Source organism: Sinocyclocheilus grahami, unplaced genomic scaffold (assembly GCF_001515645.1).
Source record: "Sinocyclocheilus grahami isolate Dianchi unplaced genomic scaffold, SAMN03320097.WGS_v1.1 scaffold84.1, whole genome shotgun sequence".
Classification (NCBI taxonomy): Eukaryota; Metazoa; Chordata; class Actinopteri; order Cypriniformes; family Cyprinidae; genus Sinocyclocheilus; species Sinocyclocheilus grahami.
In genome coordinates, this window is record NW_015505263.1 from 672242 (window position 1) to 696962 (window position 24721).

At 37.7% G+C, this 24721-nt stretch overlaps 1 protein-coding gene across 4 annotated transcripts in view; it reads left to right on the top strand.

Moving 5' to 3' along the window:
- The window catches only part of LOC107586580 (A-kinase anchor protein 6-like), a 148803-nt gene that overhangs the window by 18199 nt on the left and 105883 nt on the right, over nucleotides 1-24721 (top strand). For 3 of the 4 annotated variants that reach the window (XM_016274008.1, XM_016274007.1, XM_016274009.1), the window contains 3 exons: nucleotides 10617-10868; nucleotides 11181-12578; nucleotides 16941-17063. In XM_016274008.1, the coding sequence (XP_016129494.1) occupies nucleotides 10617-10868; nucleotides 11181-12578; nucleotides 16941-17063 (1773 nt within the window). The remainder of the gene's footprint in view (nucleotides 1-10616; nucleotides 10869-11180; nucleotides 12579-16940; nucleotides 17064-24721) is intronic. The other variant, XM_016274010.1, reaches the window with a different exon arrangement.

The window sequence follows — 24721 nt, forward strand, 5'->3', positions numbered from 1 at the left end:
ATCATTATTTTGTGTATTTGGTGTAACAGAATATGTCGACATGCTTTGATGTTAAAAAAACACATTATTTTTCAAATACTGTACATTATTGTAGGTCCTCCATGCCCCGCCTCTCTCAAACGCTTCGTTTTCTACAAAGTCCCTCCTTCCGACAAACGCAGTCTGCTCTGATTGGCCAGCTGACCCAGTGCATTGTGATTGGCCGAACACCGCAAGCACTCTTCGGAAATGTAACGCCCCTTACCATAATCGCCAGCTTCATCTTTCAAAATAAATGTAAAGACAGAGCCCAAAAGGGGAACAGAGTCGCGTGACAGACACAGTGATGAAGCTGGTATGTGTTTGCAGTACACAAGCCACGTGACTCCACTGTGATCTGACCCCCTCTCTCGCTCTCTCGCTCTCTCCCTCTCTCTCTCTCTCTCGCTCGGTCACGCACACACACACACACGCACACGATGCGCAAAACTCCGCATTTGAACAGTCAATAGCAAATACTTAAACTAATAACAAAACAGTAGCTGATTCAGAAGCGCCAGACTGTCATAGCAAAGTCAGAATTACCTCCTCTCCTAGGTTCACGAAACGGTCGTCCATAAAATGCATTGCTGTTCTGTTGTAAGTAATCTTAAAGATTCCTAAATGCATCTACTTTTGGAAGGCCAAATAAAGTGCTTTTGCTTTCACCTAGAAACACACAGCGTCTCCCTGACATGCTGCTTCAACACTAACTGCGGTTACTGAAACCACGCCTTCTTTCTTTGCGTGAACATTTGGGTGGCATTATGCAAATATTTCCACATAGTGAGGTAGATATGTGGGGGCGTGTTAGAACGAGCCGTTTTATGGGGGCGTGGCAGAGCCTTAACTTTTATAAAGAATATCTCTTTGGTTTTGAGACTTTAGTCTTTGCAACTTCAGGGATCTTATCTATGCACAGTCAGCTTGTAACACTCCAAAGAGAAAGGAAAACTTGAAATCGCATCATATGACCCCTTTAAATAAGTGAAAGTGAAAAGGAAACCGGCTGCGTCACAGTTCCTCTTGGTGAAATCTGTGCATTATTAATGTGTTACAGGAATCTCTTCTTTAACTGAACGTGTGTCACAGCCGCTGGAACGTGACCTGCTGGTTTCCTCTCTTCCTCCAACATTGCATTTGTTCATTTGTCTGCTGCTCTGTGTTGTTAAATAACACACTGCAGTCGCTGGTGTCACAGCGTTTTACAGCTAGTCTAAGAAACTGCCTTTCCTGTTAATAAATCAAGTGTGAGGCTTTTAGAAAGAGAGAGTGTGTGTGTGTGTGTGTGTATGAGAGAGTCTCTGAAGCAGAGCTTTTCTCTCATTGGTCAGATGGCATTGTCATTGCCACCACAGTTACATCTTTTTAGCTGCTGTGTGAAATTAGATTGTGCCATTAGGCTATTAACAATCAAACAATTTCAGTCTGTTCTGAACAGTTTGAATGCCACTTAATGTAATGATGCTTTATAAAGGTCAAGGTCAAGGTCAGTTTATTTATATAGCACATTTAAAAACAGCTAGTGTATGCCAAAGTGCTGTACATATACAAATAAAATAAATATAGAGATTAAGAGAATAAAAAAAAATGACTCAAAAACACATAATCAATACAAAATACATTAACATACACAAACATACATTTCATCCAAAAGCCAAGGAATACAGATAAGTCTTCAGGCGGGATTTAAAAACAGGAAGGGAAGGCGCAGATCTAATGTCCAGAGGTATGTTGTTCCATAGTCGAGGACCGGCTACAAAAGCCCGATCCCCCTTCAATTTCAAGAGAGAGCGAGGTATATACAAGAAAAGTTTATCAGAGGATCTGAGAACTAGATCTGAGATAAAGAAACTGTTGGTGAAAAATGAGGTGATTAAATTTGCCCAATGCAAATGATTAATAAACTATTCTAATTAAATATATACATTATTTTAACACACACACACACACACACACACACACACACACACACACACACACACACACTCACAAACATACATACAGATATAATTCCAAATTATGTCAATTATAATTGTAATTTATAATTTACATAGGACAAGCCATTCATTTGTAATTATTATGATAAATTTTACTTCTGAGAGGTATTGTGCATAATGTGGCAATGTATTCTAATAATTACAATTATAATAAAGTTATAAATGTAAAAATTATATATAATTATATTTTATATAATTATGTATAGTTATAAATATATAATTATAAATAAAATAAATGTATAATATGAACCCAGTAAATCAACAAATTGGTCATAATTGACAGCAGTTGTTTATCAAAAGTGCTAAGATTATGAACAACCCTTAGTTTTCACCATTATATTTGATAATATTGCGGCCTGATGAAGGAAAATAAGTCATGTTTATAATCTAATATAGCTGAAGATGTTTCATAGGTTTAATAAAGAGTGTTGCACCTTCATTTTTTCCAGTATGGCATTCAGATTTTTTCCTTCTTCTCTTTTTTTGGTTGGTTGAGCACTGTTTTCTGCTTCTTTTGTGGACCGTTATACAAGCTCCTTCCCTCTCTCTCTCTCTGTTGATGCTTTGTGTTGTTTTTTCTTGCTGAATCCAGTGTTATTTTGAGAGGGTGACAGAAGGCTTTGTGTTCAGTATCAGCAGACAATGAGTCAGTCGGGCAGCACATATCTGCTTCTCCATGAGAGGCCACAGAGCGCAGCACGGACTGATACTCCTACACAACTGTAGTGCGCCTCAGTGTCTCACATTCAGGCTTCCTGTGAGCTTCCTACTGAAGCTCAACACTTCAGAGCTGTGACATATAGGACCACTGATTCTTCATCATGTGTGCGGTGATTTTAGAACTGGGCTTTCAGTATGCATTATGAATTCTGGAAAATGCATCATGTCGAAAATCATATGCTTTCAGGAGGAATTTTGAGGCAATTATAGATGACGAAAACATCTTTTCAGTCTCTCAGAAACAGTCACATGTTTCTTCTTCCCTGTTAAATTAATTATTTAGCAGCTTTTCAACTCTAGTGGCAAGGTGTTCATAAACTATATATTGGCTTTGACTTTCAAGCATACAACACCATCTTGTGGAGAAGATCAACACTGCTGTTCAAGAGTCTGGGATCAGTTAGATTTTTTTAAAGAAATGAATACTTTTATTATTCAGCACAAATTAAATTGATCAGTTAAATTGACAGTAAGACTTTAGTAATGTTTAAAGATTCTATTTCAAATAAATGCTGTTCTTTTGAACTTTCTATTCGTCAAAAAAAATCATGATTTCCACACAAATATTAAATAGACAATCTAAATATTAAATATTTATAACTGTTGTAAACTCAATATTGATAACAAAAAATTTTTGAGCAGCAGATCAGTGTATTAGAATGATTTCTGAAGAATCATATGACATGGAAGACAGTAATGATGCTGAAAATTCAGCTTTGCATCACATGAATAAATTACATTTTAAAATATGTTTAAATGGAAAATATTTCACAATATTATATTTTATAATTCTGTATTTTTGACTAAATAAATATGGCCGTTGCAAGCATAAGATACCTTTTTGAATAACTCTAGTTTATAGTAATTAAATTATGAACACCCATTTGCTCATGCATGTCTATTTTATAAATATAATGGTGTTTTGTATAAAGTAGCCTTTATATATATGAGAATGCATGTCCAACTGTTTTTTTATATAATTGTATTTTATATAAAGTAGCGTTTAATATGTCATATGTAAGTACATTGCTGTTACTGCTTGACAAACTGATCATGAGAACAAAGGATCATGAGAGAACGTCAAGATGTCTGTCAATGATGGATGGATAGATAAACAGTACAGAACTGGTTCTAAGAGGAATATTCTGGTTTGCAGTAGCAGCTGTGTGTAGTATGTAGAGAGTGGACACACTAATGGACATCAGTGCAAAGAGATCAGCACACAGCTGTGATATCCACATACCCCAGTGAGACCAGCCTACAGAATAATGTCTGCAGACACACCCTTTTTCCACAGATCAGATGTACAGTATGAGAAGGATTCACACACACACACACACACACACACAGGTTTACATTTGTGAAAAGTGGGGACATCCCATAGGCGTAATGGTTTTTATACTGTACAGACCGTATATTCTATTTCCCTTTACCAACCCTACCCCTAAACCTACCCCTTACAGGAGACTTTGTGCTATTTCAGATTTTCAATACACTCCATTCTGTGTGATTTATAAGCGTTTTGAAAAGTGGGGACATGGGGTAATGTCCTGAAAAGTCACCTTCTCCTTGTAATACCTATGTCATACCTTTACCATTATACAAATTTATGTCCTCATTTGTCACAAAAACGCGTACACACACACACACACTTATAAAGCACACTTGCATTGGCACTAATAGCATGTAATAGCATTTTAGCAGTTGTCAGGACACCGGTTGTATACATGCTCTCACGTCTGTATTTTTACCCAGTTGAGACCAGATCAGTTCACGTGGACATACATTTAGAGTGATGTAATCTTAGTACTGTGGAGAATCCAGAGAATTCAGCCTCATCTACAGAGAGCGAATGGTGTTCAGTGGGCTGAATGGTCTGTGTGATTTGCAGATGTGCCAAAGACTTCAAACTTTGTGCCATTTTCATGTTGTAGTGGTTTTTAAATAATTTCTAATACAAGGTCATAATAGAAAACTAATTTACAAAGTTCTGCACATTTCTTGTCTTTTTGCATGTTTGTTTATGCAATATTTGTCCAAAATGATTCCGTTTTTAAATCTATTTGGTAGAATTAAAATGGATAGATTCTGTTTGGGCCTGTTAGTTAGTTAAGGTAAATTTTTACTAGCTACTTGACCATTTTATAGCCCTAAATAAAGATCCTGTTGTTGTTTTCTTACAAAACATTACTGTAGTGATGTTTTTAAGAATTTTTTCTTATGCTCACAAAGGATGCATTTATTTGATCAAAAACACAATAAAACAGTAATATTGTGAAATATTATTAAAATTGGAAATAATTTTTTTCTATGTGAATATATTTTAAAACATAATTTATTTCTGTGATGCACAGCTGAAATTTCAGCATCATTACTCCAGTCCTCAGTGTCACATGATCCTTCAGAAATCATTCTAATATGCTGATTTGCTGCTCAAGAAACATTTTATAGCCCTTGAATGAAGATTGTTTTGCTATTGTTCTTAAGAAAAATTACTGTAGCAGTACCATTGATATTATTATCAATGTTGAAAACAGTTGTGCTGCTTCATATGTTGATGAATAGACAATAGTGTCACGCTTGTACAACAACGAGGAGCATGGAATGAAGAGACGCAGGAGATTTCACAGTAAACACAGTCTTTAAGCCAGGGGTGCCCAAACTCGGTCTTGGAGGGCCGGTGTCCTGCAGAGTTTAGCTCCAGCTTGCCTCAACACACATGCCTGGAAGTTTCTAGTATGCCTAGTAAGACCTTGATTAGCTGCTTCAGGTGTGTTTGATTAGGGTTGGAGCTAAACTCTGCAGGACACCGGCCCTCCAGGACCGAGTTTGGGCACCCCTGCTTTAAGCCTTCCAACACGGGATACACAGGGCTGACAGAAACACATGTAGCACAAGACGAACATTCAATATCGGACAAGGGAGAATGGCACAGGCTAGAACTTAAATACAAGGGATAATTGGGGACCACAGGTGACATCAATGGAACATAATCAAACTAAATGAGGACAGGAACTTGACCAAATAAGGAAACACAGGAAGGACTACGGGGCAAAACAGGTACAAAAGTCTGACAAATAGAGGCAAAGTATTGTAAAAAATACAGTATATAAATCTTCTGCAACATTATAAATGTATTTAGTATCACTTTTGATCATTTTAATGCATCCTTGCTGAATAAAAGTATTAATTTGTTTCAAAACATCTTAACGAACCCAAACTTTTGAACGGTGTATGATTAACACATTTGTATATTTACATGGTTTTCCAAAATATAACTTCATCAAATACCATGGTATTTCCATGATGGCAAAACATTTGAGGTATTTACTATGATACATTTAATAATTTTGAAAACAAATAGTGTGTCAATGCAGCATACAGCATACTTCACAAATTTTACATCAAGAAGCTTTTAGATTTTCTGAAGAATCTTTTGCATCTTCAGAGAGATTAACATTATTTTAATATTTGTTTTCATTGTTTCAAATTCATAGATAAAAATGCAAATGTCGATGCTTATGATGCATTTGCTTGAAATCTACTGTGCCAAATAAACTGATCTGCATTATGAAGCATTTTAGTATGCAAATCCTTAACACAGCAGTAAATAAACCTGATTTTTTTGCACATATAGGTTGTATTATACTGTACAATGTAATGAACGAGCCTTGTTGGTGTTAATGCTAATGTGGAAGCCCCAGTATGTGCTGTGACCTTAGCGTCTCCAGTTACGCCTCAAACCCTGTGTAATTCCCCCCACAGCAGCTGCCCATGCCGGTGGGCCAGACAAAGTGAGAGCAGCAAGAGGGCTGCAGGAGGGAGGGAGAGGTCAGGTCCCAAAATAGCCCCTCGGTGTGGTGAGACAGCCCTTCCTCCAGAGAGAAAGACAGAATGGAAGAAACAGGCAAGTGAAGTGAGTGAGGAAGAGATACACAGAGAGAGAGAACGACAGCATATCAGACAGCACGAGCGCACAGAGCTGTCACATCTGACATCAGATCTGACACACTTCAGCGCCGCATGCAGCGCAGAGCACAACTAAACCAATCTCTGACTTCATTCGCTTTGATTCATTGTGTTTTACTTCAGCCAGCGAGCAGGTAAGAGGACGGATCAACTGACACGCTCAAGTATTTTTCTAACAGGAAGTCACTGATGGGTTGACATTGCTGAGATTGTTTGAAATATTGTTAGGGTGGGAAGTCGAGGGGCTGTGTTTCTTTTATGGATAACTGAGTTGGCTGGATTTGTGGTTGGTGATTTCTAAATGATAAAGGCTGAGAAATGGCGTGTTTTGTAGGAAAAGTTTTATGTATTATTTTGCATTTGGAAAAGGAAGAACTTTTATTGAAAGTTAATTTACGTGAGAGTGTTTGTATCCATGTACTTGTGTCATCAGAGGTCACATGGTATTGAGAGGGTAGCTGTGGTGCGCTTACACCTTTCCCTGTCACTTTCACTGGCTAGTGATGAAAAAGTACCATAGTACTACCAAGGTTTTTTGTACAACAGCGTAACTATCGTTGTACACTGTTTAAAATCTTTGGGTCGGTAGGTTTTTCAAAAGATGTTTGAAAGAAGTCTCTTATGCTCACCAAGGCTGTATTTCTTTGATAAGACAGTACTATAGTGAAATATTATTAACATTTGAAATAACAGTTTTCTATGTGAATATATTTCAAAATGTAATTTATTCCTGTGATTCCTGAATTTTTAGCATCATTACTTCAGTCTTCAGTATCACATAGTCCTTCAGAAATCATTCTAATATGCTGATTTGTTGCTCAATAAACATTTCTTATTATTATTGCTGTTAGAAATTGTTGTGGAATAGTATTAATTTCTTTGGGGGGAAATTATTTTTTGGTGTACATATACGTACAGTTAGCTGGTCAGTTTCACAAAATAAAGACTAGGTGATCAGGGTCTTGTGTGACCCTGAATAGTGTATTTTGTGACATTGACCTTGGAAAATAGGACATAAAATATTGATCTGAGTGGGGGGGAAGACACCACAGAGTCATATGAGAGACTGGAAACCTGCACAGCTATGTAAGAAATTGAGACAATGATCAATTAAAAATTTTTGTGGTCATTATAAATGCTGCAGTTGACCAATAAGAATCAATTAAGAGTAGTTTGAATCATTAGAGAGTCAAACATACCAGATACTGTTTAAAATCAACCCTGATATGTTTTAAGCTTGAAAATGCTTAGTGTAAAAGCATTTGTTTTGTTCATCGGCCATTTAATAGCCAAACTAAAGTAGTTCTCCCAGTATATCATTTAAATATATATTGAATTCGATATTTTAATCTTATTGATGTGATTCTTGTGTGATTTTGCTGTTACAATAAATCTTGATACTATCTTCAGGGGACCTTTTGGTTTGATTTAGTCATCATAATCTGTATTACAGTATGTGTGCTGCAGTAGGTGATCTATGAACCCTGTAACATGGTCAGCTTGTACTCTACTGTTTGTTTTTGAGCCAGCGAGGCAGGAGTGTATGGGACCTGATGCATTTTGGCGGCATGTCTGACCTACATTCAGCGGTGCCGTGCTATTTTAGGTAGTGGACGACACCGTATCAGAGATGCTGCTGGCCACAGCTCTGGTGTTGCTATGTTGACAACGAGCTGCAGTTGTTTTGGCATGTCTGCCGTGCCCCATAAATGCTCCTGTGAACTATATTCTCTCTCACCTTTCTCTTAATTGTCTCAGTGCTTTTTAGGTTCTGACATTTTCACACGTTTTGACAAAATACTGAACTAGTTTGTTTTTCAGAAAGAAAAAAAAAACATACACAGTGATGTCAAAGATGCAGTTGCCACTTGGATTGATATTTTGTATTTAATGCAGTTAAATACAAATACTATTGTATTTTATTTTATGATGCAATTACAATGATAGCAAAGTGGCAAAATGTTTCAAAAGGACGTTACAGTTTATGTCCTTGGAAACATGTCCTATTTTGACTCCTAAATTAAAAGTTTTTATAAATGACAGTGTTTTAAGTTTGGTAAGATGAGGCAACTGTCAGACTTTCCTAGCAGCTGAGCCTCCCGACTTACACAGGCTGGGGGAGGGAACATGACAGGATCCAACCACAAACAGTGGACCCAAACTGTATTTGGACACTTAGGGTACACTTTAAAAAGTCTCTCATTGCATTACTTTGTAGAAAAAATGCAATTGTTATCTGACTTCACATGTAATCATTGTCTAATGTAATGAATGACACAGTTGGACATCTTGGACAATGCTAACTTTAGCCTGATAGCACTGAAAGAGAACGTCCCACCCTCCCAGCAAATTGCTGTCCAGAAAGCCATGCCTCCTGAACGTAAATATGCATACAGACCAGACAACCAGAGACAACATTACTACAACACATCATGTGTCATTCACCGGTGAGAAAAATTCATAGTACAATTAGTAAAAGTACCAGGAAGGACGATCGGGTTGTTGATGTTTGCCTGCCATTCTTGCTCTGTCTGCTCCGCGTACGTGAACACGCTGATGACCTATCCTATCTGCGTGAACCGGGTGCGCAGAGGTATGCAAATACATATGTTGACAGACAGGTTGGAAAGCCAATCAAAACGCTCGGAAAGAGCGTTTTGATTGGACGAACAATTCTTGGTCCTGTTTCTTTCTTCCACAGAATATAAAAATACAGATAAATACATTTAGACCACTTAACTTAATGATTGCTATCGGGATGTGAAGAGACTTTTAACCAGCATAACAAAAAATGTGTCTGAAGACAATCACCTATTGCACCTTTAAGTTGAGAATTAAATGTCCAAATATGTTTTTGGGGTCTATTTAAATGTGCAGTAGCTGTGTAGTGTTTCTACACCATCTCATCTTATTCTGTTTTGTGATCTCATTTTCTGAAATTAGTTACTGCTTCTGAAACTAGCCTTTTAATATCAGCCCATGGCTGCTTGATTTATGATTTGAACCACAGTGACAGTAAAAGAAAAGCCCCCTAGACCTAGTGACCCACGGTCGTAAATGTGCTCTTCGCTGCTGTGACTTTCACACCAGATGAACCTGATGAAACAAGCAACTGGTTAGCAACTATAATGATATTATATATATCCCAATAAGATCCCAGTGAAATCATCTTAAAATCATAAAAATGTCAAGTAGCACAACAGTACTGAACAGTACTACGTACATTCATTTTGAATGGTAGTGTATATGTTGTGAAAGGCGTAATTTACTGGGAAAACCACATGGGCAGTGTGGTGCTCTTTGGTATATTCTGAGATCTCCTCTGTATTATTCACTTGTCATGAGAAAATGACTCAAATGTCCCTCCATTTCCTCTTACATGGATACATAACATGGTGATATTGTTTCACTTGTGCCTGGCTGAAGGTAGGTTCAAGTAGTCTTCACTTGACTGAAGTTTAGTTCCTTTTAGCAAAACAATATTAAATGCTAAAACTCCAGAAAAGCCTTAAAATGGTATTCGGTATGCATGATGCAGATATATCCTGTTGAGTAATTCAATCTTTGCATCAGTGAGTCGTGATTCTGGAAAAATCTCTCTTCTTTCAAAGAATTCTAAAGTAATTGTTACTCATGTCCCGTTCTTTCTGCTCTTTCTCATGAATTGTAATTCATATGAACTATTTTGTCTGAACATTCAATGTCTTCCATATTTTAATATTTATATCCCGTGGGTTCTGGGTTGCTGATGGAAACAAGTATTTTAGCACAGGAGGAAGTAGTTGAGAAAGCCACATGATCAGAAATTGTGCTGTAGGAATCCAGTGCCATCATATGATGTGTAATTCCATGCATAAAATAGCAGATCATAATATCAGTTGACTGACTGTGCATTTGTCTGTCTGATAGGACATCTGTGAAGACATATCGGATCATGTTGAGCAGATCCATGCCCTGTTGGAGACCGAGTTCTCCCTGAAGCTCCTGTCCTACTCTGTGAACATCATAGTGGACATCCAGAGCGTGCAGCTCCTCTGGCACCAGTTGCGAGTGTCTGTGTTGGTTCTGAAAGAGAGGCTTCTCCAGGGCCTCCAGGACTCCAACGGCAACTACACCCGCCAGACTGACATACTGCAAGCCTTCAGCCAGGATCACAACGAGGTCAGATACATCTCCAAAACATCATCCAAATTAAACCACCTAAAGCGGGTACATCCCTTACTAATTCACAAGGACAGACAGTTAGTTATGCAATGTTCTGCTGGGAGTGTACCATAAACTCATTTGATATATACCCTTGACCAAAGACATTCAGAATAGGCAATCCTTGCAAACATGCTTTTCTAGCAAACACTTGCAGTGAAGTGAACTTGCTTATCAGATCAATTCAGGATTGATTTCATTACATTTTAAATTTGAGTTTGCAAATGTTTGCAAATTAATGTTTGTTTTTGTGGTCTTGATCATCTTTAGGCTCGGCTGGACGATTTGACAGAAGTGGACGACTCTGGCCAACTGACTATTAAATGCACTAAGGACTACTTCTCCTTGGACTGCGGCATCACTGCTTACGAACTGAGCGATTACAGCCCCATTGACGACCCAGAAGGTCGAGGGCCACGCTCCCTTTATCCCGAGTTGGAGCAAGACTTTCCAGAACTGCTTCAGAGTGTGGATCTCCTAAACATCGCAGCCTCTAGACAAAACCAGGTGTCGTCTCCACCTGCAGAAGAGTCCATTACCTCCACCCAGGAACCTCAAGAGACAATCAGTGACCCCACCAAAGAAGAAAGCACACCAGATTCAGCAATGCAGGGAGATTGTGGCTTTGGCCTTTCCAAACGCCCTCTTCAAAGTGGCTTTAAGAGTGATGTGTCTCCTACACAGCCTTTGCCTAAAAAGCCCATGTACCTAGAGGGTGATGGGGACACAAGGTGCACTAGGTCTTCGCCTCTCCAGTACCAGGCTGACATGAGCAGAAGCACACCCTCCCTTCTGGATACACCGGATCGCTCAAAGTTCTGGCTGGAGCTGGAATCAGTCTATCCAGGCAATGGGAGTCAGTCCTATGAGAGTCTCCATGCCGCAAACGGGAGGAATGTGCAGATGAGTCTCAAAAGACCATCGGAAGTCCCTCTGGAGAGACGCTCATCAGAGGCCATGCAGGGATTCCACACGCAGAAGCACTTGACAAACTTCAAGACTATGCACTCCAAAGCCAAGCAGGCTTACAGTGACTCTTCCAGCCCTCCACCATCTTCAGGGGAGGACATCTCAGACCCTGACCAGCGGGAAATGTCATCCAGTCCAGACAATCAACCTCCCACCACAGGTTCTCTCTGGATCATGAACCAGAATGCTCTGTGCATCTCCAACCCATCAGGAAGCCCCAAAGAGCAATGGTTTGGCTCAGATGAGTTCCTCGCTCTTCCCGCCCAGCTGAAAAAGACAGAGATGTTGGCAATGAAGCTGGAAAGCCTCGCTCAGGCTTTACCACAAAGGAGCCTGCAAGAGTCCATCCAGGACGTGGATGACTGGGAGCTTACTGAGGTCAACCCTGATTGGGAGAGCAGCAATGATCTTCTTTTGCTTCACTCCTATAAGAAGCCCTTCCGAGCCGGCCGCTTTTCACCTACCTCCTCGAGCGACGTGGCACCTTCTCTGGATGAAAGCATCGAGTCTGGCCCACTCAGCGACCTGTTGTCCGAGGATGAGGGGGCGCGAAGTACACCTGAGTCCAGGGGTAGAAATATATCGGCTGGCCGGCCCAATGCACCAAAGATGATGTTTCAGTGCACACCCTTGATACAGCAACTACTAGCAGATATTCAGCACCAAGAGAACTACCATGATGTTTGGGCGAAGCTAGAGGTAAGAGATTTCTGCTTTGTGGAATAGTATTCTTGTATAACTTTTCCAAGGACTATTTTTGAAATTGAATAATAGCTTACTACTTACTGAGTACTGTGCAGTATATGCTGTATACTGTGCCGTGTATACTAAAAACCATGCAGTATATGCTTTATACCGTTCCATACTGTATGTTGTGCCACACGTAACTGCAAACTGTTGTATATACAGTATATTAAATACAGTGCAGTATATACTGTATACAGTTCCATATATACTGTGTACTGTGACACTATTCCTTAAATACCACTCAGCAAAACTAAATAAGCAAATGTTAATGTTAACCCTCTCACTGGTTAAACTTACATTTATCACAGTTCTGCATTTCCGATTTAATTTGAAAGGGATATAATCATTAAGGAAGTCATTTGTATGCCTTAATCCTCATTCACATAGAGGCGGCAGTTAATATGTGTCACTACACTAAGCAGATATTAAAAACAGCTGATAACTAAAGGGGTAATGAACTAACAAGCCACCTCAGCCTTTTGCTAATATTCAAAGCTTAATTAACAGGATTGCACTCCTCAACAACCTCTCTTCAGTCCCAAGTCTGTAATTAAATGATTAGCTATGTAATTAAGAACATGCAATCGTGTTTATAAAGGACCCGGGTGCTTGAGGAAACCCAAACTTGTCAGACTAGTTCTTCACTTTCTTATGGGCTATGTGCAGAATTGCATACTATCATACTCTTACTATTGCTGAACTATGTAGTATATGCACTATGCACAATATCCAAATTTTCTAGATGCATGGAAATGCCCAGATGACCTGCATTTGCTGAAATGTTGTATCCCAAAAAGCGATTTTGTTTTTAGCTTTTTTTACTCATTTGATTAGACTGCCACATCAATACATTTTTTTAAATAATAAAAATACTTATATATGCAATTGCATTTACATTTTATTTGCAGATGCTTTTATTAAGCAAATAAGGAACATCACAAGCAGGTTGTCAAATGAGCCAAATATATGACGCTTACTGTACGTCATGAGACAGACTAGTGAGGTCAGCACAATGTGACAACAATGTGGCATATTGCTGTTGTCACAGGAGGAGGTGATTGATTACATTAGTATTCAGCCGCTGGAGATGACTTCATTCTCATGGCAACAGACAGCTGGCAGCTGAAGCCTTTTCTTGGGGGCGTCTCAGGGGCCTAGTCATGTGTGACGCCACCAACCCGTCTTCCCCATCTCCTTGTCTTTTTCCATCTCTCTCTTTCTATCTCTCTCTCTCTGTCTCCTCTGCCTCCCCCCACTTTGACATTCTTTGCATATCTTTGACTTTGCGTCTTTATTTTTGGTGCCAGTTATGATATTGAAAATAAAAATAAGAATGTACAAAAAAAAAAAAATTTAAAAAAGGGATATTAAATAAGAGAGAATGCTATATAGATAGATAGATATAAAATAAGAAATAGATATTACAAATATGAAAAAAAATGTAATTTGTATATGTAAATTATTATATTAGGAATAAAAACAAAGCTTATACTTAAGACCATATTTATTTATTTATTTATTTATTGCATTTAGAAAATTAAGCCAGTTTTTCATTGTGACATTTTTATGACTGGCAATGTTTATTTTATTTTATTTTATTTTATCTGTGTGATTGTTCTCCAAATATTCTCCTTTTGCATTCCAAAGTATCATATGAAAAATATCAGCATGCATGTTCGAAATGACATCAGGGGTGATTAAATGATCAACAAATTTACATTTTTGAGTGAATAATTCCTTTTTAATGCAAATAAACAGACAACACGAATATGCTGATAAAAGCAGACATACAACATCAAGGTGATTAAATCAACAAATTTTAATTTTTTTAGGTGACAATTCTTGTTGTAAGCATTGAATATGGCAATAAAGCGTCTTCCCCATCTCCTTGTCTTTTTCCATCTCTCTCTTTCTATCTCTCTCTCTCTGTCTCCTCTGCCTCCCCCCACTTTGACATTCTTTGCATATCTTTGACTTTGCGTCTTTATTTTTGGTGCCAGTTATGATATTGAAAATAAAAATAAGAATGTACAAAAAAAAAAAATGTAAAAAAAGGGATATTAAATAAGAGAGAATGCTATATAGATAGATAGATATAAAATAAGAAATAGATATTACAAATATGAAAAAAATGTAATTTGTATATGTAAATTATTATATTAGGAATAAAAACAAAGCTTATACTTAAGACCATATTTATTTATTTATTTATTGCATTTAGAAAATTAAGCCAGTTTTTCATTGTGACATTTTTATGACTGGTAATGTTTATTTTATTTTATTTTATTTTATCTGTGTGATTGTTCTCCAAATATTCTCCTTTTGCATTCCAAAGTATCATATGAAAAATATCAGCATGCATGTTCGAAATGACATCAGGGGTGATTAAATGATCAACAAATTTACATTTTTGAGTGAATAATTCCTTTTTAATGCAAATAAACAGACAGCACGAATATGCTGATAAAAGCAGACATACAACATCAAGGTGATTAAATCAACAAATTTTCATTTTTTTAGGTGACAATTCTTGTTGTAAGCATTGAATATGGCGATAAAAGCAGTGATTGCTTTCTGAGGTTGTCCAATTCAAATATGAATTTGGCAGCAACCGACTGCCCTCGCACATTAGTGCTCTCTCACTCTCTCTGTCTATCTGTCTCTTTCTTTTTCTTTCTCTGGGGCATGGAGTCGTGTCTCATTTTCTCTTCCTCCCTCTGTAACATGCTCACAAACAGGTCTGGTGACAAGCTCAGTTAATGCCGTGACCAGCGGCTACATATTCATCTGCTCTGAGAGCTTTATCAGTGCACAAGATGAGAGCGAATCGCACGCCGCCCTGCCAGGGGAATAATTTAGCAGCAGTATCTATTGATCTCCATCGACTGCCACAATCTCGCAGAATTCCTTTGGTCTATATGATGAGCTGGAGAGATGTGCGATAGTTTCAGGGCTTTCTTTCAACATAAAAGTGGTCTACCAGCTCCGGCCAGCTTGACCAAGACAGTCCGCCAGAACAAAACCAGGTCCAGTTGATCTGTTCAATGCATAGAAACCAGTAGGAGATGCATTCAGGCCTTATTCTGACAACAGAAATGGCAGATCTGATTCCTCTCCAGCATTTAGCTTTGAAAGCAGAGCCAGTCTCACCCACTTCAAAGCTTGTCTGCCGGTGAAGGCCAATCAGTCGATAAATTATGGGAGTTTTAGCCGGCGTCTGCGGAGAGGTCATTTATATCAATATCTTTGATTTTCGCCAATGTTAGATAATGAGCAGGAGGAGCTGCCTTGGAGAAAGGGTGAGATGTTCTCATATTACATTCAGATGGTTCATTAGAGACTTTATGAAATGGCATTTGATCCGTTTGGGCGTATGACATCAGAACATCAGAAGACCGGCATATTTGTCACTCTAATTAGAGCTCAGATCCTTGACGTTCACCCTCTGGTTAACCACAGACTTGAAGGAATCGTTCACCTGAAAATGTCATCATTTACTCACCATCATTTCATACTTTTTCTTTCATATGCAGAAGAAAAGTGTCCAAACTGATCATTTTTCATGCAATGAAAATAAGTGCTGTTGAGCACCAAAAATAGCACAACAGTGCCATAAAAGTATACTTTTTAGACTTCTGAAGTCTTATGAAACATTTGAGAGCTGCGGCAGAGGTGGGAGATTTTCAGTGAATAACAACTTAAATTTTGGCCAGTTTCTCACTCAAAGCTTTCATGCGTCTTCAGAAGATTTGACAGATAGCTATAGATACTAATATAGACTCCTTTATGGGTTGTTTGGTCCTTTTTGAGGTATAAAGCACTCCATCTGCATTTGTTGTTTGGAACAGAGCAGTTTGGACATTCTGTAAAACGTCTCCTTTTTGGTGTATGGAGGAAAGACAGCTTTATAATGACACAGTTTTCATTTTTGTGCGAGCTGTTCCTCCACTATTTGTTTAGCTAGAACCAGTTGGTGGAATCTAGTGTTTCTTTGGTCCAGCAGATGGCAGTATGTACACACCGAACACATTGAATCTCCTCTCACTGAAAAAAGCCATTGAGGCACATCAAGGGCAGCTTCTGTGTGACATTCCCTTAAGCATTGTGTGCTTTTGACAAATGCTTCGAAACTTTTATCAGTTTATCAAACCTTATCAAAACACTTTATTATATTTGTTGTTTGTTGTGTTGTGGTGTAACACATGGTGGTTTTGTTCAGATTTGTATGTTTCGAGACTTTTGATGTCAAAGCAATCACATTTGCTGTGTTTGACTGTGTTGATGTGTCTGTGTGTTGCGTGTTTGTTCTTGCAGGATTTTGTCAGTAAACTGGATGAGTTCATCTGCTGGCTGAGAGACGCTCTCGAAACCACAGACAACTGGACGCCACCCAGAGCTGATATCGACAGCCTCAAACTCTACCTGGAAACTCACCTTGTGAGTAAACGTCCATCCGTCGATATCCTTCAGTGTGTAAAAACTCACATAAGTTAACAAATGGGCACATGGTCAGAAGTGTTTCCCCTAGTGTTCATACTGCTTTGTTTTTATTTCATTGTACAATCTTAAAGGAGGATTTTTGCTCAGATGTTGCTCTTTCATAGTTTCATCATGTCTCTCAGTCATGTTTAATTTAAGTATCACTTTTGTCTCCAATGTTTCTTATAAATTGCTTAGGAGGAATCGAAATGGGCACAAATGAGTTGGTTGTTTATGTACAAAAAGATTTAGATCTATAAAATTAATGCAGATAGCAGCTCAGATGATTTGGTCTTGAAATTGATTAATAACACATTTATGTGCATTTGCTTTTGAAAATAGTTTTACGGTAGAATGTTATATTTTACAGTAATAAATAGGTAAATTGTAATTTACTGTACATTTTTGATAAATTACTGTGTGTGTGTGTGTGTGTGTATAAAATATAAATCTTTTATAATCATTTTCATATGATCAAAAGTAAATTATAAATATACACTCATATATTGTGATATATATATTTACTCTAAATGTTCTCTATTCCAAAATATATTTTTATGAATATAAATATATATTACTATTTTGTCTATTAATTAATTTATTAATAGGTATAATTTAACATTTTCATATATGGAGTTATATCATATTTAAATAAATAATTTACAGTAAATTATAAATTTCCTCTATTCCAAAGTTTAAAAATATTCATTCATGAGTATAAATACATAGGATTATATTTAATATGATCAAAAATTATTTTAAATAAACATGTATTATTTATAAACATGTATAATTTAACATCTTTATATATTATCAAAAGTAAATGGTGAATGTACATGTATTTATTTATACATCTGTATAATTGAACATTAAGTTATATAGATAAATGTTGATATTGTATTGACCCTAGACCACTTGTTGACATGTGAGATTGCTAGGTTTGGTTTCAAGAGATCTGAGAAGGAGGAGACATGAGCAAAGCCCTCCATTTGTCCTTCGCTAAATCTCATTGCTGTCTAGGAAAACTAATTGAGATATTAAAAAGATCTCATTTATGAGTTGTCCTTCCAATGGGAGTGTGAAACCCTTACTAACCCGTATCAGAAGCGTATCATGTTTACCTCGTGCACCAGCGAGACGTGTTTGTTTATCCATCTGTCTGTGTGACCGGCCGTCTGTACTGCAGGAGGAAAATCACATTGTGTTTTATAGTGAGGGGCTTCACTCATTTTTATTGATTCAGAGAGCGGGGTCACACACTCGCGGTCTCTCATCCAGCATTCGGGGCTCTCAGGATGTGCTCACAGGTTTAATGTCTGGGCATTAAGTCCAGCTGGCAGGTGGGGAGCGTGTGTGTGTTTGTGTTTGTGTCCGTGCGCCTATATGTGTGTGTCTGTGAGCACGGATCTTTCCGGTACCCACGGGAGAGCCGTAAGGAGGAGGTTGGCTGTTGCAGGGTAGGAAGAGAAGGAGAGAGAGAGAAAAGGAGTGGGCTTTCTTTATAAGGCATTGAGAGATTGTGAAATGAAACAGCTATTGATTGCGCTGGGTGGCGGATCCAGGTCTCTGAATCACATTAACGACACACACACACACACACACACACACACACACACACACACAAGCCGGCCTCCATTGGCAAATGAGACACAGAAACAAGGGCCCCCAGTCACACAGATAGTGAGTTGTGCTCCTGCTTTCCAACATACACACAAACATTAAAGACATTCTTTATACGTCAGTTAGTACATAAACCACACAGTCTTTTGCATTTGAGTGGACAGTGTTTAAAAAGGTTAATTGGAGTTTTGTGGCCATGACTATTAGTTCATGTTATTTACATGCTGGTATGCTCCTATAAGTTAAAGTCTTTCACTTCCAGAAAAAAATGGACGAAAAATTTAGCACTTACAAAATTGTCTAGTCAAATGGTCTCTTGAAGTTTCTGTTTGCAATGGCAAACCCTATTTATTCTGTTTTGTATTTGCATGTTAGTTTTGTCATCGAGCTAAATTAATTTATGCTTCGGCATTCGTTTTTGTCCATCTGAAAAAAATTGAACGTTAACCCCACTGAACCAGCCCAAGGTTGTTTGCTGGTCTCGCATTTGCTTGTTTAAGATATTTTAGCTTGTTTTCCAGTCTGACCCATTGACTCATGTTCTCAAAACCCCTTTAAAACCATCAAACCACCAGCTTGGCAGCCAGCAAACACACCTTAGGCTTTTTAAAGCAGTTTATTTCACTAGGGAAACGTCATAAACTCTTCTTCTTTCCCAGTGCAAAGGGGTTCCCAGCCAAAAAAAAAAAAAACATCCATGGTTACCATCTGGGCATCTTCAGAAAGCTACTTTCAACATACTATACTAGTACAGATAGCATGTGATTTGTGAACCAGTATTGTTCTTAAATAAGCTTTTGTGAATTTAACATTTGTGAATATAAAATTTTTTACTTAAAAATTTTACTTTGTATGAAATTTGTATTTTATAAATATTTTATTAAGTATAATATATAATATATTAAGGTAAATTATAAATAAATAATATAGTATATAATAGTATATCATTTTAATATATATATATTTGATATATTTTAATATTTTAAAGATATATTTAAATATATTTTTCAGATTTTTAGATATATAAGACTTAATTTGAAAGTTCTTAAAGGGATCATTCACCCAAGAAATATGACCATTTTTAAGTACAATTCTGTCATCACTTTCTCACGCTGTCATTCTGAACAGCATTGGACCCCTTCATGAACCAAAAAATTCCTGGGAAATTTTCCAAAATATGGAAATTTTCCATAGAGAAGAAAGAAAGTCATGCAGGTTTAAAATGAAATGAGTGTGAGTAAATGATGACAGAATTAATTTTTTTGGGTGAACTGTCCCTTTAATAACAAGCACAGCACTCATGATCCAGGAGCGACTGAAGGGCCGTCCCCCTGTCTCCTCACCCCAGAATCCACAAATTCCTTCAAATCTGCACACCACAAACCCCAATCTGTCTCCAGACACCTCCTCGCCCAGCACCCTTCCCTCCATTCTCTCTCTCTCTCTGATTTGAGGATTAGGACAGAGGGAGGTTTGTGGTCCACTGGTTGCTGTGGCACATCTATTGATGTCAAGTAAGCGATAACCTGTCTGCCCTCACGTCTGATTCTAGCCAGAGCGGGGCGGCAGTCTGCTCGCACACGTCAAGATCTAGCAGAACAAAGCACATATCACCTCCCATGTGAAGATGCAACACAAATTTGTAGCGTAAAGCCTGCTTTAGGAATCAACTTAAAATGCAGATTTCGTCTTTGTGCGCTCAAACTGTTAGGTTTCATTCATGAACACATTGGATTTTCTCTTTGAGTCTGGGTTTTTTAAGGTAAAGGTGATGATGAAATGGATGTAAGGGTATTTTTCACACCTTGACAGGAATGTTTTGTGTTGTTTTTGAGGTGTTTGTACATCCTCGTTTAATAAAACATGACGTGCGTTGCCTTATTGCTTATGCTGAACCTTGAATTGGAGCTGCACGAATTGATATAAAGAGTCTCTTAATAAGATTATGTGATATTGATATCGCCTCAGTTATAGTTGATGGGATTATTACAGCTTGCTTTTTATGCCGTGGAATACAGTATACGAGTGTCCTTGCCATGTGCACCAAAAATTGATATTACACCCTATTACTACAGCATTTTGCTGTAGCATAAATCAGTGATGGATATCTGCTCATTCTGCGTTTTTTTCCCCTTCGGTTTGTTTACTCATTTTAAAGGCGTTTAGCTCTGTAAAGGATATCAATTTCAGCCTGTATCCGAACTCATAAATAAGCTCTCCTCACTTTCTCTCGTGTCTGTCATGAGTGATAAATTCTCTCACCTGCTGATCCATCACCCATCTCGCCCCGCTCGCGCTTTCTGATGGCACAAAGTTGAGAGAGAGAGAGAGAGTCTCGGCCCTCTCGCTCCGCTCTCAGACGGCCTCAGACACCAGACCATCCATTTAGTATGTGTGACGGCCATTTCTGTGGCTTTTTTAAGGCTTCTAAATTAAACACATGATCAAAAATTCACTGAAAAAACTTGTACAGAATGTACTACATGCTTTCTGTCATCTGATTTGATAGTTTCTACTTAGCAACGTCTCCCTTCAGGCTGTGGCTCATGTGTTTTTTTGCTGTGAAATATTTACTGATGTTTATAAAGCAGATTTTGTTTGTAATATTTCAAGATGAACAGGACTGAAGCAACTTAGGTTTACTTGATTATGCATACATTTTTTATTTTATTTAATTTTTTAGAAAAACCATGTTCAAATGTGAGTATCAAATATAATACTTGTTATTTGTTCATTATCATTGTATTGCATTGTATCACATGTTTTGCTGCCCACAGTAAAAACTGCAGAGCTTTGATCATAAAACTAAGCATTTAAATATCATCTAAGACATTATCGGGAGATATAGTGATAACTGATTTTGGATGTATTTTATGTAAGTAGTCTGTAGGCTGTCATATTTTTATGAAGATCTCATTAATTTACAGTACAAGAATTTTTATCTCACGTTTTGGCCGTTTTTTGGCAAAAAAATTGCATAGTTTTGCTCAATTTGAGCACTCCAGTAATATGAGTGCAGTATTCTCCTGTATCACATGAGCCATGAAAGCCCGATATATATGATACTCAAAATTGCATAAATTTGATTTGTTTAAAACCATTTAAACTACTATTTGGCCAGTGGAAAAGAATGAGAGCAACTCTGAAAACTTTCTCTGAAATGTATTTTCAAGGACACTGAATCGCAATGTGATGTCTAAAAAAGCATTTATTGTCCATATCTGTGCATTAAACATGGTGCCACGTGGGTGGAATATGCATGGAAATGATATGCAGATGAGGTTATGCATAGTAAAACGCCATATATGGTGATTTCTGGGAGGAGTCGGGGTGGAGTCGTACGCACAATCTTCCCCTGACTGGGATTTATAAAGGGATTTTTGCGCAGCTTCTGGCATGCACATGGTTTTATAGATCTGAAAACTTTTGTACGTACGCACAATCTAGCTTTTGTGCGTACGCACACTTTTAGGATGAAATCTACTCAAAGTTTTATACATGAGGCCCCTGCTTACATTTGCAAAATGTGTAGTATACAACCTGAGCGCACTGCATCGAATAATATATCCCATCATGTATCCCACAATGCAGTGGACTCTTTTTGACCTTACATTTCCAGAGTGACATATTATTATTTTGTCTGACTGCAAAGATATTTATAGATATATATATATATACAAAATAGCACTACAGTGCAAAATAATATTTTTGTTTGTTCAGAGATCATAAGGTATATTAGTTGGAAAAAAACTTAAATTGAAACTTAAAAAAAAAAAAATGTAATTAATTTATTCCGGCTAGTTGACATGACAACATTTCTCAATTTTGGTTAGTTTGACTATTATTTAAGTTATGAGTATTTATTATTAAGTATTTAAAAGTAACTAAAACTTAATAAAATAAAAAGAATAAATGAAAACGAATAAAAACTATATAGACATATAAAAAAATACAAACACAATTAAAACACAAGACAATTAAGAAAATGACTTTTTTTTAACAACAGAAAATATAAAAATCAAATTAAAAATATTAACAAAAACTATAATAGATACGAAAATAATACTGATGCTGCCAAAAAATAATTATTGTAATTATAAATTTAAAAACAAGGGTTCTCGTGAATCGTTTTTGTAGTTGTGACTGAATTTTGAAAAGTCAAGTCACGCATGTCAACAAACCGGAAATGCAATGTCAGACTCAATCGAGTCATGGCGTACATTATTCTACACGCTATGCTATTGTACACTACACATTTTGAAAAAAATAGTCATCATAATCCATTCAGTACAGAAAACTGCGCTCAGAGTATACAGTGCGTAATGCAAAATGAGTACGAGTAGCATGTTAGACTGCATGTATGAACAGACATTTGTGACAGCAGGATGGATTGGAAACTCTTTACAGAACATTGATGCATCTTTCTGTCAGGTTTGCTGTCAGACAGTTGAAGGTGAAAACGGGCCGTGGCGGCTCCCACTGCCCTTCGTGCCGCTGGTCAGATCAGAACGGTCGGTAATGGCGTGAAACAGGGCAGAGGGAGATCTGAGGAGATGAGAATCGAAGATGAGGATGGCTCTAGGCGCCTCAACCGCGGGCCCACCGCCCCCCTCATTCCCACCCGTCAACCTCTGCACATCTTCAAAAGCACATCCCTCGCCAGCCCCCCTTTCCTCGCGGACGCAGGATAATGCTCTCTACTCTTTGATTACACTTAGCAATTGGAGAGCCCTCCGTTCAAGAGCGCTGGGTTTTATCAAAACCAATCAACATGAAAGTTTTTTTTCTCCCATTCGCTGCCGCACCCACTGGAGGGCGAGAGCAGGGGGGAAAAACAGTGTTTGGTGGGGGTTTCGAGAGAGAAAAAGGTGAAATAGAGACATCAGAGTAAATGGGCAGCCTGTTGGGAGACGTACACATGACTGAGAGTTGGAAAGCACCCGACTGATGGATCCTTTGAGCCGCTGAGCGCCATGCAATGAATTGTGGGTTTAAGACAGAAATAGAAAGACGGGAACGTGGTTGCTCAGTTCCGAGGTCATTTTCTAGAGGGAGAAACGGCTTCAGTTTTATAACATCATTTGAATATTAGTTTATGCCACGGATGATGAATTAGAGGGACGGCTGTCGTTTGTTAATAATTCAGCGGCGCCGATGGCAGGATAGACTCGGACAAATACAGAGAGATGGGCTGCATTCCTCTGAGGATGTATGAATAATGCTCGTTTGAGATCAAGGAGTGTGTGAAGGGTGTTTAAAGGTTGCGTGTCGACAGCGCAACGGGAGATTATATACATTCTAGCTGAAGCACTTAATGTGACTTATGAGTATTTGTTTCAATGGGATGAAACCGGACGATGAGTTCAAGAAAACTGATTTCACGTGAGCCGTTAGGAGTCCTGTAGGAAAGAAACATGAGATCTCCTTACTATCTCCTAGGTTGCATTGAGATTAATTGGAGATCTCAACAGTCTCAAATCATGATCAGATCAATATGAACTCATGAATCAATACTTCTCATCAATTTCTCTCATGATCAAATGATCTGAGCTGCTATTCACATTCATTTATTCATGTACATCTATATGGTCCAAAATACAGTAAAAGCAGTAATATTGTGAAATATTATTATAGTTTGAAATAACTATTTTCTATTTTTTAATGCATTTTAAAATGCAATTTAGTCTTGTGATGCAAAGCTGAATTTTCAGCATCTCCAGTCTTGAGTGTCACATGATCCTTCAGAAATCTTTCTAAACGGCAACCTGTGAGCAATCAAATATTCATTAAAACTGATTTAACGTGTCTCGTTTCTTCTTGGTTGCATTGAGATTAATTCGAGAGCAAATTGAGAGTTTTGCTCAAGCTTCCTAAAGAGATCTCAACAGTATCAGCAAATGAAGTTCCTGATTCTCAGTTTCTAAAGAGATCTCAACAATATCAAATTGTGATCAGATAAATATTTCTCATCATGGTCTCTCATGATCAAATGATCT